Source organism: Lathamus discolor, chromosome 20, assembly GCF_037157495.1.
Source record: "Lathamus discolor isolate bLatDis1 chromosome 20, bLatDis1.hap1, whole genome shotgun sequence".
In the NCBI taxonomy this organism is placed as follows: domain Eukaryota; kingdom Metazoa; phylum Chordata; class Aves; order Psittaciformes; family Psittacidae; genus Lathamus; species Lathamus discolor.
The window spans coordinates 2227227-2243293 of NC_088903.1; the positions used below are offsets into that span (position 1 = coordinate 2227227).

Below are 16067 nucleotides of genomic sequence, written 5' to 3' on the forward strand. Positions count from 1 at the left end.
CCCACACCAAGCTCTACGACGCGGACCCAGCCCCACACTGGGCTCCGCACGCAGCCGGGCCCGCACTGCGGCGACCCCTGGCGGCCAGCGCAGAGCTCCCAAGGGTCCCCCCCCCCCCCGCGCCGTCCCGTACACGCGCACCCTGGGCGCGCGCCCGCGTGCGAACCGCCCGCGCTTTCAACGCGCACGCGCGCGGCGCCCCCACGCGCCTTGCGCGCGCCTTTGCGCACGCTCCAGGCCGCACGCACGCACGCACGCGCGCGCGCTCGCACACGAGGGGCGGAGCCTCGAGGAGCGCGGGGCCTGGGTGGGCGGAGCCTCGGCGCGGTGGGAGTCCGGGGCGGAGACTTAGCGCTGGGGGCGTGGCCCTCAGCACGGGGGGCGTGGCCTCAGCACGGTGGGGCGTGGACAACGGGCGGCGCGCGCTGACTCGGCCCGCGGTCGCCGCCGCTCCCGTGTGACCCGCGCGGCTGGGGCCGGCCCCCCCCCCCCCCCGCCATGTCCGGCCGCGGCTCCTTCCCGCTCAGCCCGCTGCCCCCCGCCGCCGCCCCGCCGCCCCCGGGGCCCGGCCCCGCCATCATGCGCGGCCCCAGCCCGGTTCCTGCCGCCGCCGCCGCTGCCGCCGCCCCGGGATACCGGCCCATGGGCCCGGCCGCCGCGCAGTACCAGGTGAGGCGGCCTCGGGGGACTGGGGGGGGGGTGTGCGGAGGATCCTGAGGGCCCCGGCGGGGTGTGCGGGCCGCTGGGCCAGCCGCTGGGGCCTTGCCCGCGGCTGCCGGCACAGGCCCGGCCGCGGCTCCGCAGCCATTTCCCGTAGCGCGGCCCTGCTCGGAACCTGTTTATCCGCCTCTGCAGCCAAGGCGGGGGAGCCGCTCGGTGCTGCGGGTGCGTGTCCTCAAGGAGGAGCTGAGGAGATGGGGAAGTGGCGGCTGGGGAGAGAAGGCGCCTGCTGGAGAGGGGGGAAGTTAAACCCGAGCGGGAGGGAAGTGGAAGGAAACCCCTCGTTTTCCAGCCCGATCACAGAATCCTGGAGGAAACCGGGTTGGAAAACACCTTCATCAGGTGCAGTCGTTCCCCAGCACTGCCAAGGCCACCCCTGCCCCATGGCACTGAGGCCTCGTCTCCACGCTGTGTGAGCCCTTGCAGGGCCGGTGCCTGCAGCCCTGCCCTGGGCAGCCTGTTCCAATGCTGAGCACCCTCTGGGGCAGGAATTGTTCCTCAGCTCCATCTAAACCTGCTCTGGTGCAGCTTGAGGCCGGTTCCTCTTGTCCCATCCCTTGTTCCTTGGGAGCAGAGCCCAGCCCCTCCTGGCTCCATCCTCCTGTCAGGCAGCTTTAGGGAGCCATCAGGTCCCATCTCCTATTAGACCGTCCCCTATCAGCAGTGTATTCTGACCTACACTCCAGTTTTACCTCCTTCTCGCACTCATGGGTTCACTCTTGGGCACACGGTGGGTATTTCGGGTGTTAGGTTTGTGATGCACAGCAGCTTGAATGGAGGAGCCCGGTTTGCGCTGGTCACTTCCTCCAGAGCTCCCACCTCATTCCCGTGAGTTAGAACTCAAGGAATAAATCCAGCTGGCGGAATTTCCAGCTTGTAAAGCTTGGTTAACCCGGGATGAGGAAACAACTTCCCCCTGTAGCCTTAAAACCAGGGAGAAGCCTGGTGCTGGAGACCAGAGGTGGCACAGCCAAGGCCGGTCTGAGCATGAATTGACGGCGTTCAGTTTGTCCTGACCTTCCGTGTGTTGCAAAATCCAGCTGGGAAAACAGTGCCTGACGGAGCTGCTCGCTGCTGGGAGTGAATGGGAGAACACATGCTTGCCTTTCCCCCCTCCCCATTGCTGGCCATCACACCGCGCTGGCAGCACGTGTTGGGAGCACACGGCCAGTGTAGGGTGATGTGGCCAGCACCGCGGTGTCCGGCACTGCTAAACCAGTGCAGTGGGGATGATCAATGGGCACCACGATGAGCTGGTGGTGAGCACCGTGCCGAGGGATCCAGAGGGTCTGCCCTTTGTTGTGCAATTCCCAGGCTGGGGAAGGCAGCCCCTCCCAGCCCAGCGGCCATCCCGGCTGTACCCGGAGGACTTCGTGCTCCGTTACGCCCTGGCTTGATGAAGAAACTCCATTATTTGGGCACTAGGAGACACAAGAGGCCTCATGCGCGCCAGCAAGTGCTTCAGGGCTCTTTAAGCACTGGGTTTTCCAACATATGCTTGTCCTTATGACATCCGTGCGTGCCTGCTGCTGATTTCCTGGTGGCTCCAGCAGGGAATTCATGAGGATGACTGTCTTTGGGAGTTCCATCTGGGAGCTGATGGTTCCAGAGCTTGCTGGTGCTGGTGCCATGCCCGGAATGGGAAGGAGAGGGGGTTCGTTCAGGAGAAGAGTGATCAGTTGTGTTGTTGGGCCACTTGGTGCTGGGTCTCTGGGCAGAGCCCCCATCCTGGTCCCTATTGCTGGCTTCACAGTTACCTTGTGCTGGTGCTTCAGTGGTGCACAGAGGTGGCAAAAGGGATTCATTTGCACTCACTGGTGGGAAGGAGCCTGGTTTCCATGGGAAAGGAGTGCTGTTGTCCCAGCCCTCAGCGATCCCATCCCTGGGCAGGCAGCAGTGTGAAGAGGAGTTGTGCTTTGTGGATAGCGAAGCTGGAGAAGTTGCTGGTGTGGAGCCAGCTGAAAGATGGGGCGGCCTGGACGTGCTGGAGAGGGTGTAGTGATCCCGATCCACCCCGTCTGCTTGGGAGCAGGGAAAAACTGTTCCTGCTCATCGGGTGATGGGGATTGGCTTGGAGGGGAGCTGGGGACAACAGCCAGGGCTGGAGCTGGACCAGAGTGATGCTGCTTGGGCCAGGTGACCCCACCCTTCCCGAGGGAGAGGGTTTCCAAGGCAGGTTTCATCATAGGCTGAGCCTCCAGTTAATTGAGTGATGATACAAAGCAGATGAACGCTGTCCTCTTGGAGCAAGAGGGAGGAAGGCAGTAACAGCGTGTTGTGGCCTCTGAAGCACTCTTAGTTTCTCTTGAGGGAACGTGAATGGGTGGACAGCATCTCCAGAAGTTGCTGTTGAAGGCCCTCACTTCATCTTCCCCCTTCTCAAGAGCTGTGGGAGCTGTTCCCCGGGCAGTTGAGAGCAAAGGCAGTGGTTTATGCCAGGCCCTTCTCTCTGCTCTTCCCGTCTGTGCCTCCAAGCTGCCAGTTTCTCTTTCAAGCAGGAACCCAGCACCTTTGTTCCTTGTTCCTGCATGCGTTCGTGCCCGTGTTAGGACTTGAATCCCCCTGATCTTTCCTTTCCCTGGCCTGGCACATCTGCAGCTCCAGACGTGAGGCAGGTTTGTCTGGACCCAACATCTCCTCTGGTGCCTGAAACATCGCCAACACATGGTCTAAACCTGCTCCATGTCTCTGCCTGTTGCTTTGTCCGTCTCCATTTGATTTACTACTTCCTCATCTACTGGCTCCTGCAGCTCCTCCTGGCTCAAAACACAGCAGCTCTTCTGAGTGTGATGACCTGTGCTGGGCCAGTCTGGGGGCTTGCTGGGAGCAAGATGCTGCCTGCAACAGCATCTTGACAACAACCACCTCCCGGATGAAGATCTCTACCAGCACAAAGCCAGGCTCCTCCTGGCATTCTCCCAAGAGGGATCTGCTCACAGATAACAAAGAGGGGGAAAGCACCCTTTTGGGGTGTGCTGGAGGGGCTCACTTGATCCCAATCTATGCGAAGCCCTGGGTTGAGTGGTGGCTCCTTGAGACCAGCCTGGCAATGGAGCTCAAATCCCGTTTGTTTCTCCATCTCTCCTAATGGGATGTTCTGCCGTGCGGGGAGGGGCTTGCAGGAAGAGCTGTTTTTGCCTGGCATCTCTCCAGGGCTCTGCTCCCAAAGCCCCGGGCGAGGATGCACATGAGCTCTTGCTGTTAAGTGTGTACAAAGTTGGATTGTGCCTTTCTGGCCAGAGCACAACGGGATGTGCATTGGGAAGAGCCTTTTCCCCTCGTTGGGGAGATGTGCAGGGAAGTGCTGCAGCCTTGGAAGGAAGATGGGAGCTGTGTTCTGAGTTGCTGCTTCTCTTCAAGCTCACTCTCCAGCTTCTTGCAGATCCATCCTGTGATTTATTGCTCCCCTCATTTTTCCTTTCTGCTACCAGCCTTCGATTTCTGGGCTGCCCTTCCTCAAGAAGGGGCCTTTGGCAGGCTGGAAGGCTTCTGTCATGCCAGCAAACATCCATTGGGAAGCCTTCCAGCCTCCCACTGGATTCAGCTAAAGCTGACTCTGAGCAAAGCTCCCCAAACACAAATGGCCTGTGCGTTGACCTGGGATGAACCGCTAAACCACAGCCAGCCCCATCCGCTCCTTTGGCTCTGGCAGGGAGCAGAAACAAGCTGTTTTCTGTCCCGTTTCCAAAGGGCTCTCCGCAGGGGAAGCCTGGATGAGGTCCAGCTTGTTCTCAGAGCTGAGCTTGCTGGGTTTGCCCTTTGTCCACCCCACTGGCAGGGGCGGTGGGGTAGGCAGGGGAGGATGAGGACCCAGAGGAATGGGGCAGCAGCACAGCCCTGGGTGAAGAGGGGTGGACAGAGGGACAAAGAGTGTTAGGAATGAGCTAAGGAAGGGCTCCTTGCCTTGAGCTGGTTGAATAAAATATGCTGAATTTAAGCCCTCTTGCATCTTGCTCATTTCCAGGGCTTCCCAAAGGGGATGGAGGCAGGTTTCACCCAGCAGGGCTGTAATGCTGCGTTGAAGGCTGCCCCGTGCCTGCGTGAGTTGTGACTTAGGAGGGGCTGAGGCTCCCTGGGCTGTTGAACACAAGGCAGAGACTGGTCCTGTTTTGCTGAGAGGTTTCTCCATTCCCCTTAATTTGCAAATCTTGAGGGAAAACTGCCTCCATCTGTGTGGAGGGTTCTGCATTCCCTTGTTTTCCTCATCCAAGCAATTCAACACGGGGCCCTGGAAGGCTGAACTCACCCCCTCCAGCAGCTCAGCTGTGGCTGATGGTTCTCAGATGTTTGCGGAGGTGATGTTAAGAACTGAAGTGTGACAGATCCGTTCATCCTTGCACTGCATCTCTCACTGCTGACAGAGTTGCCTTCTCTTCTTGCAGCCTCCTGTCCCTCCAAAGGCAGATGGACACACAGGACACCTTGCACAAGGTGCTGTCGCTGATGTGGAGCTGGCAAAGAAATCCAGCCAGCCTCCAAATCTGGGATAGATGAGGAATATGACCCGTGGAGTGGCAGAGGGAGGCAGGAGAGGCGATGAGAGCTGCCCTGGCTGAAGGACAGGAGCTGGCCATGGCCACATCACCTTAGTCCAAGCAAGCTGTTGGCAGTGTTCCCTTGTCGGTGCATGTCGGGAAGGGGTTGTGTTGTCCATTGTCATGTAGGGAACCTCTCAGAGCTTCACCAAGTTCCCTGTGGCACCGATCACTGTCTCTTATGTAGGCTTGAGGAGCACTCAGGGGTTTGCCCAGAAGCCATCTCCTTTCTCCATGCTCCTGGAGGCTCTGGGGTGTTGCAGGTGACCTCTTGCACTGTGCAGCTTTCCTTGGGGCTCCTGAATGTCCACTTGGAAGTTCCACAGCTTCTCATGGCTTATCAGTTCCCCAGAAGCTCTGGTAGGTGAATCAGCAGGGTTATGGAGCACACTGCTCCTGTAACCGCACTGCAAACAGTATTTACACAGTACCTCTGTGGTTTAATGCTGCCGAGGGTGTGAATCTGGGTGCTGCCTCTCCTCCCAGCCCTGCCCTGAGGAGCTCCTGATAAACCCAGAGAAACTGGGTTCTGGCCTTGTGGGTTTTGGCATAAGAGGAGGTGCTGCTGGCTGCGGGCGGCTCTTGGCCGTGCTGGAGCAGTCCTGCTTGTCACGAGGAGCGGTGCGAGTGTGGCTCATCCAAAGGAGAAGGACAAACACACTCCTGGCTCGTAGCAAGGGCAGGTTTGTGAGCCCAGGCTCCAGAGCTGCTGCTTCAGAGGAAAGGAGAACCAGTATTTGGTTGTGTAACGGGCTCAGCACTTTGTGTGCATGGTTTTGAACCGTCACATGCAGCACTCATTCCCCCTGTGACCCTTCTTGCTGCAGGACACTTCTTGGTGCAGCACTTGGTATGTTTTGGGGCTCTCCAACTTTCAGAGACACCAATGGCCTCCAGAGCAACTCGAGCTCTTGGGTTTGCACTTAGCAGCTTTGCAGGGAGGAGGTGAGTGTGGTTTGGCCCCAACTGCCATCAAACGAACCCTCCTGCCACACATCTGAGCCTAAGATCTGCCTAAGATCTCGTCTCAGTCTCCCTTCTGTCAGGTTAAAGCCATTTCCCCTTGTGCAAACCCCTTCCCCAGCCTTCTTGTTGGCCTCCTTTAGGTATCGTAGGGCTGCCTTAAGACGCTATCGTGAGGTGGCTTCGTTTGCAGGGAAGTGCGGTGGGAGGGGAGCCGTGGGGGATGTCCTGGCACGCTGCGGAGCCTGCGGCAGAGCAGAAATGTTGCTCTGCTGGCTCCGTGGCTCTCCCAGCCCCGTGTCTTGGCAGCAGGGAGCCAAGGATCAAAGGATCCCGGGAAGCTGTTGGCTCAGGCCACCGGTGCAGCAGGCTGGAGCGTGTAGGGGCAGCCAATGGGTTGTGGGGTGCTGTAACTGATTGCTGAGGGTCCTGGGGGGTGTAGGTGCTGGCACTTGTGAGCCAGCAGTGTGGGTGCTGTATTGCCAAGCTGCTCTGTGCCAGGGGATGCACGTGGGCTGTGAGTGCTGCCCTGGGTCGGGACCCTTTGCAGGGGTGGTTGGATGTTGTGTTGTGGCTCCTAAATGCCCTTTCCAGGTCCCTGGAGGGGGAAGGACAGGAGCTGGGGTGCTGGCAGGGGGTGAGCTCTCACCTCCATCCCTGCACCCAGGAGTTCGGCTTCCTTCCTCATTCCCAGAGCTGTTAGGAAGTGGGATTGCTCCACTCCCCTCCCAGGCATCACTTCCAGCAGTGCTGCTGTCTGGAGGGGAACCCTCTGCACAGCACCTGATGTCACTAGGCTTTGCAGGCAGTAGTGACCCTCACGATGCTCCAGGTCCCATATCTCCTGCTGTGGTGGTGGCTGATGGTCGTGCATGGTTTCAGCTCTGTGCTGGCTGCCAGGCTGTGCTTCCCCTGTGCTCAGTGCCTTCTGCTCATCCCATCACTCTTGCTGCAGTGGGAAGGCTGCAGCTCCAGGTGTTCCTCCTGCTTCCTTTCCCTGTCCTTGGCTCACACCTTGGAGCAAGGTACAGCTGCAGCAATCTCATCGGGAAGAAGCAAGAGGGCCAATGGCATCAGCTGGTCCCTTGCAAAGCCCAGCTCCCCTTGAAGGGCAGCATTTAACACATTCCTCTCTTCTCTTCCGCACCAGCGCCCCGGAATGCCGCCCGGCAGCAGGATGCCCATGGCAGGCCTGCAGGTGGGACCACCAGGAGGCCCCCCATATGGAGCAGCCTCCCCGATGAGACCTGGCCTGCCACAGTCCATGATGGATCCCTTCAGGAAGCGCCTGCTGACCCCCCAGTCACAGCCCCCCCTGGCCACCCAGAGGAGAGGGTAAGGGGATGGCACTGGGAACAGGGGTGTTCTATGGGGACGGGGGCAGAGAACACTCAGTTTGCTGCTTCCCTGCATTCTCATCTCTGTCAGTAACCAAGCAGTTGTGCTTGCCAGAAGCCCCAGCACCAGCTCCTTGGGGTCTTTCCCCCTCTACTCTGTTCTTGCAAGACCCCACTTGCAGCACTGTGTGCAGTCCTGGTGTCCCCAGCGTGAGAATGACATGGAGCTGTTGGAGCAAGTCCAGAGGAGGCCATGAGGATGATCAGGGGCTGGAGCAGCTCCTGTATGGAAACAGGCTGAGAACACAGGGGCTGTTCAGCCTGGAGAAGAGAAGGCTGTGTGGAGACCTCAGGGCAGCTTCCAGGGTCTGAAGGGGGCTACAAGGGTACTGGGGAGAGACTCTTCATTAGGGACTGTAGTGATAGGACAAGGATTTATTGAGATGAGCTCTTAGGCAGAAGCTCTTCCCTGTGAGGGTGCTGAGGCGCTGGCACAGGGTGCCCAGAGAAGCTGTGGCTGCCCCATCCCTGGCAGTGCTCAAGGCCAGGTTGGACACAGGGGCTTGGAGCAAGCTGCTCCAGTGGAAGGGGTCCCTGCCCGTGGCAGGGGTTGGAGCTGGAGGAGCTTTAAGGTCCCTTCAACACAAACCAGGCTGGGATTCTAGGATTCCCAGGGCAAGGTCTCTTCATCCTAACGGATGCTCAGGTCCTGTTCCCTGCCCTGAGTGCAGCTGGCTCCATGATCCCTCCACAGGCTATTGCAGCCTCTGCACAGCGACTGCACATCCCAGGCAAGCTGGGGATTAGGGACAAGGGGCAGCTCACCATGGAGCAGACGTCAGCAGCCAGATAAGGCTGCAGCTCATTCCCAAGGGCTGGCTGCATGGATCAGCTGTGCTCAGCCAGGCTAGCATCCTTGCTTGCTCCCAGATGGCTGCGGATCAGGAGATTGGGAATTGCCAGCTGCTGATGGGGTGGCCAAATCCTGCAGGGCAGGAAGCATCAGGAGGAACTCAAAGCAGTGCCCTGGCCCCCTCTTTATCTAGAGCTACCCTCACAGTGTGTCCATAGGGTAACCAGTGTACCTTGTACATCACCACTGCCCTGCTGCTTCCCCGCTGCCAAAGGAAAGGGACTGGACTCTGCCCCATGCACCCTCATGCATGCAGCAGAACGGGAGGAGAGTGTTTCGCTCTGTATCCAGGCATTGAGCAGGATAGGGATGTGGAATCAGGGTGGGCTCAGGCTGACAGAGTGCTGCAGAAGGTGGGGTGGGAAGAGAGGACAGGGCTCTGGTCCTACAGGAGAGAGCTAAACTGGCTCTGAGCAGGGCTGCAGCCGTTCTGTGGCCACTGTTTCCTTTTTACTCATGAAGATTTCAGCCCCAGCATGGCAAGGTTGGTTTGGTTTCAGCTGGTTTCAAGTGAGTTCCTGGAAATGGGCTTTGGTTTGTATCAAATGCGATGGCCATTTCTAGAGAGGGAATACAGGAACAGACAGGAGCATGCTGCAGCCCCAGCTTTGCCCTATACCACCTTCTCCTTGCTCCTCCCTTGCAGCACCTTTAGCAAGAGGTAGCAGCAGAGCCAACTGACCCCAGGGGCTGGAATTCCTTCCCTGTGAAAGGCTTGAGAGACCCAGCATCTTCCCCCAGAGTCATCTTGTCTGGAGTGCAGGGACCTCCCTGGGGCAGCAGCACAAGAGGGGCGTGGAGCTGCTGGAGTGAGTCCAGAGGAGGCCACGGGGATGCTGCGAGGGCTGGAGCAGCTCTGCTCTGGAGCCAGGCTGAGAGAGCTGGGCTGGGGCAGCCTGGAGAAGAGAAGGCTCCTGAAGGGGAGACCTGAGAGCAGCTCCAGTGCCTAAAGGGGCTGCAGGAAACCTGGAGAGGGGCTTGGGACAAGGGCCTGTAGGGACAGGCCAAGGGGAATGGCTTGAACCTGCCCAAGGGGAGACTGAGATGAGCTCTTAGGCAGAAGCTCTTCCCTGTGAGGGTGCTGAGGCGCTGGCACAGGGTGCCCAGAGAAGCTGTGGCTGCCCCATCCCTGGCCAGGTTGGACACAGGGGCTTGGAGCAAGCTGCTCCAGTGGAAGGGGTCCCTGCCTGTGGCAGCGGCAGAAGCTGGATGAGCTTTGAGGTCCCTTCCAACACAAACCAGGCTGGGATTCTGTTGATGATTCTGATACTTTCTCTTGCTTATTTGCTTTCTGGCACTAAGCTGAGGTCTCATGGCCTAGATGCTCTCACAGCATCTGTTTGCTCTCCTGCAATTCCAAAGTCCCTGTCACACAGAGCAGCCCCAAAAGGAGACCTCTTCTCCCCCAGGCCCATTCACTGCTGCCAGACAGAGCCATCCACATGGCACGGAGCTGGCACTGCCACTGTGACTGCCCTCTCTGGAGCCTGGCCCTGTTAGTGGCCTGGATGGAGCCAAAGTGCCACCAGGCTTCTAGCGTACGAGCAGGACTCCGCAGTGTCCCCAGCACCCTCCGGGCAGGCAGCAGGATGTCCTGTGAGATGTTTTGTGCCTGTCTCTGTGCTCTTTGCAGGGTGAAGAGGAGGAAGATGGCTGACAAGGTGCTGCCACAGAGGGTGAGTGCATGGGGAAGGCACTGAGCTGCTGCAGGGACCTGTGCTGCCTTCCCAGTGGAGCCAAGGTGATGAGGTCCCCACAAGGAGGAGGATCTCACTGAGCTGCCTCCTGCCCACGGGGCATTGCAGCTCAGTCCCAAACCTACCCAGATGTCTTATCTCTTCTTCTGGGCTGGCAGGAGGAGCTTTGGGGTGTGCATAAGTTGGACAAGCAGGACTTTGAGCAAGCCAGGAGCAGCGATGGCTTGGGGTAGGGACCCCAGGAGCACCCTGAGCCTCTCCTGGGGGTCTCTCTTGACAATCCAGGGTTGCATTACCTGCCTGTGACACTGGGCAGGTAATGCAACAGGGACAGGCTCCAAAACGAGGTCTGCAGCACAGCTCTGGGATGTGGGGAGAGCTTTGCAGGCTGTAGTCTTGCATCTCAGATGAGAAATCAGTGCTGTCGTGCTGGGCTCATCACTTGGTGACTCCTTGGTGGGTCAGCCCAGCACCAGTAGCGTTGCTGGGGCTGGTGTGGGGGATGCAGCCCCATCCCAGCACACAAGGAATTGACCACTCCTGTTTGGCAGATCCGGGAACTGGTCCCAGAATCCCAGGCCTACATGGACCTCCTCGCCTTTGAGCGCAAGCTGGACCAAACCATCGCTCGGAAGAGGATGGAGATTCAGGAGGCCATTAAGAAGCCGCTGACGGTGCGTGGCCACGCTGGCTGGGTGGGATGAGGGGGTATGAGGTGGGTGCTGCTGTGGGTGCTGGGAGCCCCCTCTCGCTCCAAGCATCGCCCCCCTCTCTCTTTTTCACAGCAAAAGCGGAAGCTGAGGATTTACATCTCCAACACTTTCACCCCGGCCAAAGAAGAGGGGGAGGGTGGGGAGCGTGTGGCCTCCTGGGAGCTGCGTGTGGAGGGCAAACTGCTGGAGGATGTAAGGATACAGGCGGGGATGGGCTGGTTCTGGGAGGAGCACTGGTGCCCTGGGCTGGGCTGGGCTGGGTGGAGGTGGGTTTTGGGTTGAAGCCCTCCATGGCAGCGTCAGGCCAAGTCTCTGCTCTCCTTTGCAGCCGAGCAAGCAGAAGAGGAAGTTCTCCTCCTTTTTCAAGAGCCTCGTCATAGAGCTGGACAAAGAGCTGTATGGGCCAGACAACCATCTGGTGGAGGTGAGGTGAAAGGCTCGTGGTGCCTGGGGGTGTTAAGCAAGAAGCTTTTGGGTTCTGGGGATGGTGCTGAGCCCTCCATGGGGGACCAGGCTCAAGTGTTCTTCCCTGCTACTGGCTGGTGGCTGGTGTGATGGGTCCTGACAGCAAGTGCTGCCCACTCAGCTCTTAACCCCCTCCTGCCTGCAAGTAGAAGGGCAATGGAGCTGGTGCAGGGCCTGGAGCACAAGAGTGATGGGGAATGGCTGAGGGACCTGGGGGGTTCAGGCTGGAGAAGAGAAGGCTCAGGGGGAACCTGATGGCTCCCTACAAGTGCCTGACAGGAGGATGGAGCCAGGAGGGGCTGGGCTCTGCTCCCAAGGAACAAGGGATGGAACAAGAGGAACCGGCCTCAAGCTGCACCAGGGCAGGTTTAGATGGAGCTGAGGAACAATTCCTGCCCCAGAGGGTGCTCAGGCATTGGAACAGGCTGCCCAGGGCAGGGCTGCAGGCACCGGCCCTGCGAGTGCTCACACAGCGTGGAGACGAGGCCTCAGTGCCATGGGGCAGTGGTGGCTTTGGCAGTGCTGGGGAACGGTTGGATTTGATGAGCATAAAGGACTTTTCCAACCCTGCTGATTCCACGATTCCAAGTACGCAGCCGGAGCTGAGCTGTGGGGCTGCAGCCAGGGGGTGGCTCTGGGAGGCAGCTTGGGCAGCCCCAGCTCCCTCAGGTTTGCACAAGTGGGGCCCAACACAGGAGCTGATGCTGCAGGAAAGCTCATTGTGCATCCCGGAGCCAGGAGGGAAGAGGGATCTGCCCCGTTACCTGCCAGCCTGCTGCAGAGGTGGGAGGCGAAGCACTGCCTGTGGGTGGGAGCAGCCCTTTATTGGGTGCTCCTGCCTGGAACAGGTTTTCCCTGTACCCAGCTCATGTTTTTTACCCCAGGAAGTGCTTGTTTCTGTGGTGGCTTGTGAACAGCTCTGATGAGCATCCCCTGCAGTGCCCGAGGCGGGATTGATCCTGTGTGGATTCCAGGAGCTGTTTGAGCCCCTGGCATTAAGTGCTCAGGGCTGTAACTCCCCAGCCCACCCAAACTCCCACCCACCTCTGTGCTGGAGCACATTAAGCTGTATCCTTTGGACTGGGTGGGCTCTTAGCTGAACCCCCGGGGCTCAGCCTGCCCAGGGGTGGGCTCCGGGCTCTCTGCCTCTGCTGGAGCCCTGCATGGAGCCCAAGGCCCTGCTCTCTGCAGACAGGAGGCCTGGTTGCAGGTGCCTTGTCACGCTCCTGGAGTTTCCCAGTGTCCCCTTGCTCTCTCGTAGTGGCACCGGCTGCCCACAACCCAGGAGACCGACGGCTTCCAAGTGAAGCGTCCCGGCGATGTCAATGTGAAATGCACTCTGCTGCTCATGCTGGATCACCAGGTAGGGCCCTGGGGACACAGAGGTGCTGCTGCCTGGCCTCCTGCATGGCTCAGCTGTGTGGGGCAGCCTGAGGAGGGGCAAGTGGGGCTTGGGCTGGGGCAGCACCTTGTATGAGGCTGTTGTGGGGCTGTGAGGGAGCACAGAGGGTTCCAGCCATGGACTACACAGCCAGTGGTGGCATGAGGGCTGTGCAGGGCACCACATTTAGGAGAGGGTCACTTCCAAGCACCAGAGAGAGCCCTGCAGCCTTTGTTGGTCAATGAGAAACTCAAAATGACCTGGCTGTGTGTGCTTGAGCCCAGAGCCCCACTGCGTCCTGGACTGCATCCCCAGAGCATGACCAGCAGGTCAAAGGAGGTGATCCTGCCCCTCTGCTCTGCTCTCATGAGACCCCACCTGCAGCACTGTGTGCAGTTCTGGTGTCCTCAGCATCAGAACGGTGGGGAGCTGTCAGAGCAAGTCCAGAGGAGGCCACGAGGATGAGCAGGGGCTGGAGCAGCTCCTGTGCTAAGGCAGGCTGAGAACACTGGGGCTGTTCAGCCTGGAGAAGAGAAGCTGCGTGGAGACCTCAGGGCAGCTTCCAGAAGGATGCTGGGGATGGACTCTTCATCAGGGACTGTAGTGACAGGACAAGGGGTGATGGGTTCAGACTGAAACAGGGGAAGTTCAGGTTGGAGATAAGGCAGAAGCTCTTCCCTGTGAGGGTGCTGAGGCGCTGGCACAGGGTGCCCAGAGAAGCTGTGGCTGCCCCATCCCTGGCAGTGCTCAAGGCCGGGTTGGACACAGGGGCTTGGAGCAAGCTGCTCCAGTGGAAGGGGTCCCTGCCCGTGGCAGGGGTTGGAGCTGGATGGGCTTTAAGGTCCTTTCCAGCCCCAACTGTTGTGTGATTCCATGCTCCTGTGTGCCCGTGCAGCCTCCGCAGTACAAACTGGACCCTCGCCTGGCTCGCCTGCTTGGGGTGCACACCCAGACCCGCGCCAGCATCATGCAGGCTCTCTGGCTGTACATCAAGCACAACAAGCTGCAGGACAGCCACGAGAAGGAGTACATCAACTGCAACCGCTACTTCCGCCAGGTCAGCCCTCACCCTGCGGCCCCAGCACGCTCTGCTGGGAGAACCCCCTTCCCACCCCCAGTATGGCCACAAACAGCAGCTTCTTTGGCTGGCAGCAAGCTCCAGTCTCAGTTTATGCCTCATCCACCAGCTTGCCATGCACAAACCAGGGCTGGGCGAGCCTCTCCTCGGGCCTGGCCCTCTCGAAGGTGGAGGGGAGGCCCTGCCAACACATACTCTGCTTTGTCCCTCCAGATCTTCAACTGCATCCGCATGCGCTTCTCTGAGATCCCCATGAAGCTGGCGGGGCTCCTGCAGCACCCAGATCCCATCATCATCAACCACACCATCAGGTAGCGGGGGGAGAGTGTGATGAGCAGTGCTCCCCAAGGCTGGGGAGCTCTGTGGGGTGCAGAGTGGTACCTGCAGGGGGGCTGAGGTCTGCAGCCCAAAGCAGAAGTCTCCCAGAAGAATGATCCAACCCCACGTGGGGTACTGGGGTTATGCTGGGGGAGTCGATCCAGCCCTGCAGCAGGGTGGGGGTGACGAAGCATCCCCCAACACCCCTTTTCCTGCCAGCGTGGACCCCAATGACCAGAAGAAGACCGCGTGCTACGACATTGATGTGGAGGTGGACGATCCCCTGAAGGCTCAGATGAGCAACTTCCTGGCTTCCACCACCAACCAGCAGGAGATCGCCTCGCTGGATGCCAAGGTGTGGGGGCTCTGGGCTGGCACTTGGAGGCCACACTGCAGAGGTTGGAGGGGGAGCTTGGTGGCAGCAATGTCCTGCTTGGGGGGGACACAGCTGCCTCTCACCCCATCTTCTCCCTAGATCCATGAGACCATCGAATCCATCAACCAGCTGAAGACGCAGCGCGATTTCATGCTGAGCTTCAGCAACAACCCCCAGGATTTCATCCAGGAATGGATCAAATCCCAGAGGAGGGACCTCAAGGTAAAACCCTGCGGCTGGGCAGTGAAGGGCTGGGGGGGTCGGTGATCCTGGGATTCACCCCGTGTCCCCCCCCATCCCGTGTCTTGCTCAGATCATAACGGATGTGATCGGGAACCCCGAGGAGGAGCGGCGAGCCGAGTTCTACCAGCAGCCCTGGGCGCAGGAGGCTGTGGGCAGACACATCTTTGCCAAGGTGGGCTCTGTGCTGTGCCGGAGGGGAGCTGCAGGGTTGGGATAGTGGGAAGGGAGCAAGGGCAGCCGCTGGCCCTACCTGACCCCCGTCCATCTCCTGCAGGTCCAGCAGCGTCGGCAGGAACTGGAACAAGTGCTCGGGATCCGCCTCACCTAAAGGGGCCGGCGGGGGCTCGGGAGCTCCTTCTCCTCTCGCTGCTGCCTGAGCCTGATGGTACTTACTGGAATCAAACAGCACTTGCACAAACCCGACGTGCCTGGAGGGACGCGGAGCCACCCCTGGGCTCCCCTCGAGAAGCTCTGGCCCCAGGCAGAGGCTCCCCCGGTTCCCCCCCATCCAAGTCCTGCTGCAGCCCTCGTGCTGCGCTAACGCTTCTCCGCATCCCTCCTGCGCTCCTCCCTCCCCTCCTCCAGCCTAAATCCCTCCTGGAGCTGCTGCCCAGCAGGGCCAAGCTGCCCGTGTGCACCAGGAGGTGCCTCCTGCTCTCCCTGAGCCCAGCTGCCAGCACGGCAGGCCCGGCCCTGCCCCTCTGCAACCAAAGTTGTGTCATTCCAAACGCCAGCCCCCCTTCTCCTGACGTTTTGCACTATTTTTGTGAGCAGGTTTTATAAAACAATAGATAAAAAAGCATTTTGTACAGTGGGTTTGTATTTGATTAATATATTGAGTTCCTCTTCCTGCACCCATGGCCTCAATCTATGCAGTGAGGGGGGAGCTCAGGGCTGGCTCGGCCCAAACTGCTCTTTTTTAGACGGAACCAAGGGTTTTTTAGGGGAAATTTTTGACAATCAGTTGATTTACAGGATGAGTGACTCGGCCCGGGTGATCCCGCACCGCGGGGGGGGCAGATGGGGTGGCTCTGCCCCCAGCATCCTGCGGCCAGTGGGACCACCAGGGCGATGGAGGGAACTGGAGATGCTGGGGAGTGAGGGGACCAAGTGGGGCGGAGAGGACAGTGCCACCGAAGTGCCTTAACTCCCCCCCCTGCCCCCAGCCCAGGCTGGAGCGGCTCTGCCTCCTCCGGGGGTGCAGGCAGAGGGGAGGTGGGTTTACATGGGTCAGGGGTGCCTGCTCTGCCTCTTGTGTAACCAGTTTTTGTCTATTTTGGATGTTTTCTAATAAAAGCAGTTAGCAGCAGCTTGTGTGGGTGTGTGCT

General features: G+C 59.6%; 1 protein-coding gene across 1 annotated transcript; it reads left to right on the forward strand.

Annotated features, from left to right (window-relative positions):
- Positions 1-395: 395 nt before the first annotated feature.
- SMARCD2 (SWI/SNF related, matrix associated, actin dependent regulator of chromatin, subfamily d, member 2) lies at positions 396-16048 on the forward strand. Its single transcript, XM_065699384.1, has 13 exons — positions 396-669; positions 7369-7553; positions 10102-10144; positions 10717-10839; positions 10951-11070; positions 11207-11302; positions 12605-12706; positions 13620-13781; positions 14016-14113; positions 14340-14475; positions 14596-14718; positions 14810-14911; positions 15014-16048. The coding sequence occupies exons 1-13, from the start codon at positions 499-501 to the stop codon at positions 15065-15067; spliced, it is 1515 nt and encodes a 504-aa protein (XP_065555456.1). The 5' UTR covers positions 396-498; the 3' UTR covers positions 15068-16048.
- Positions 16049-16067: the final 19 nt, after the last annotated feature.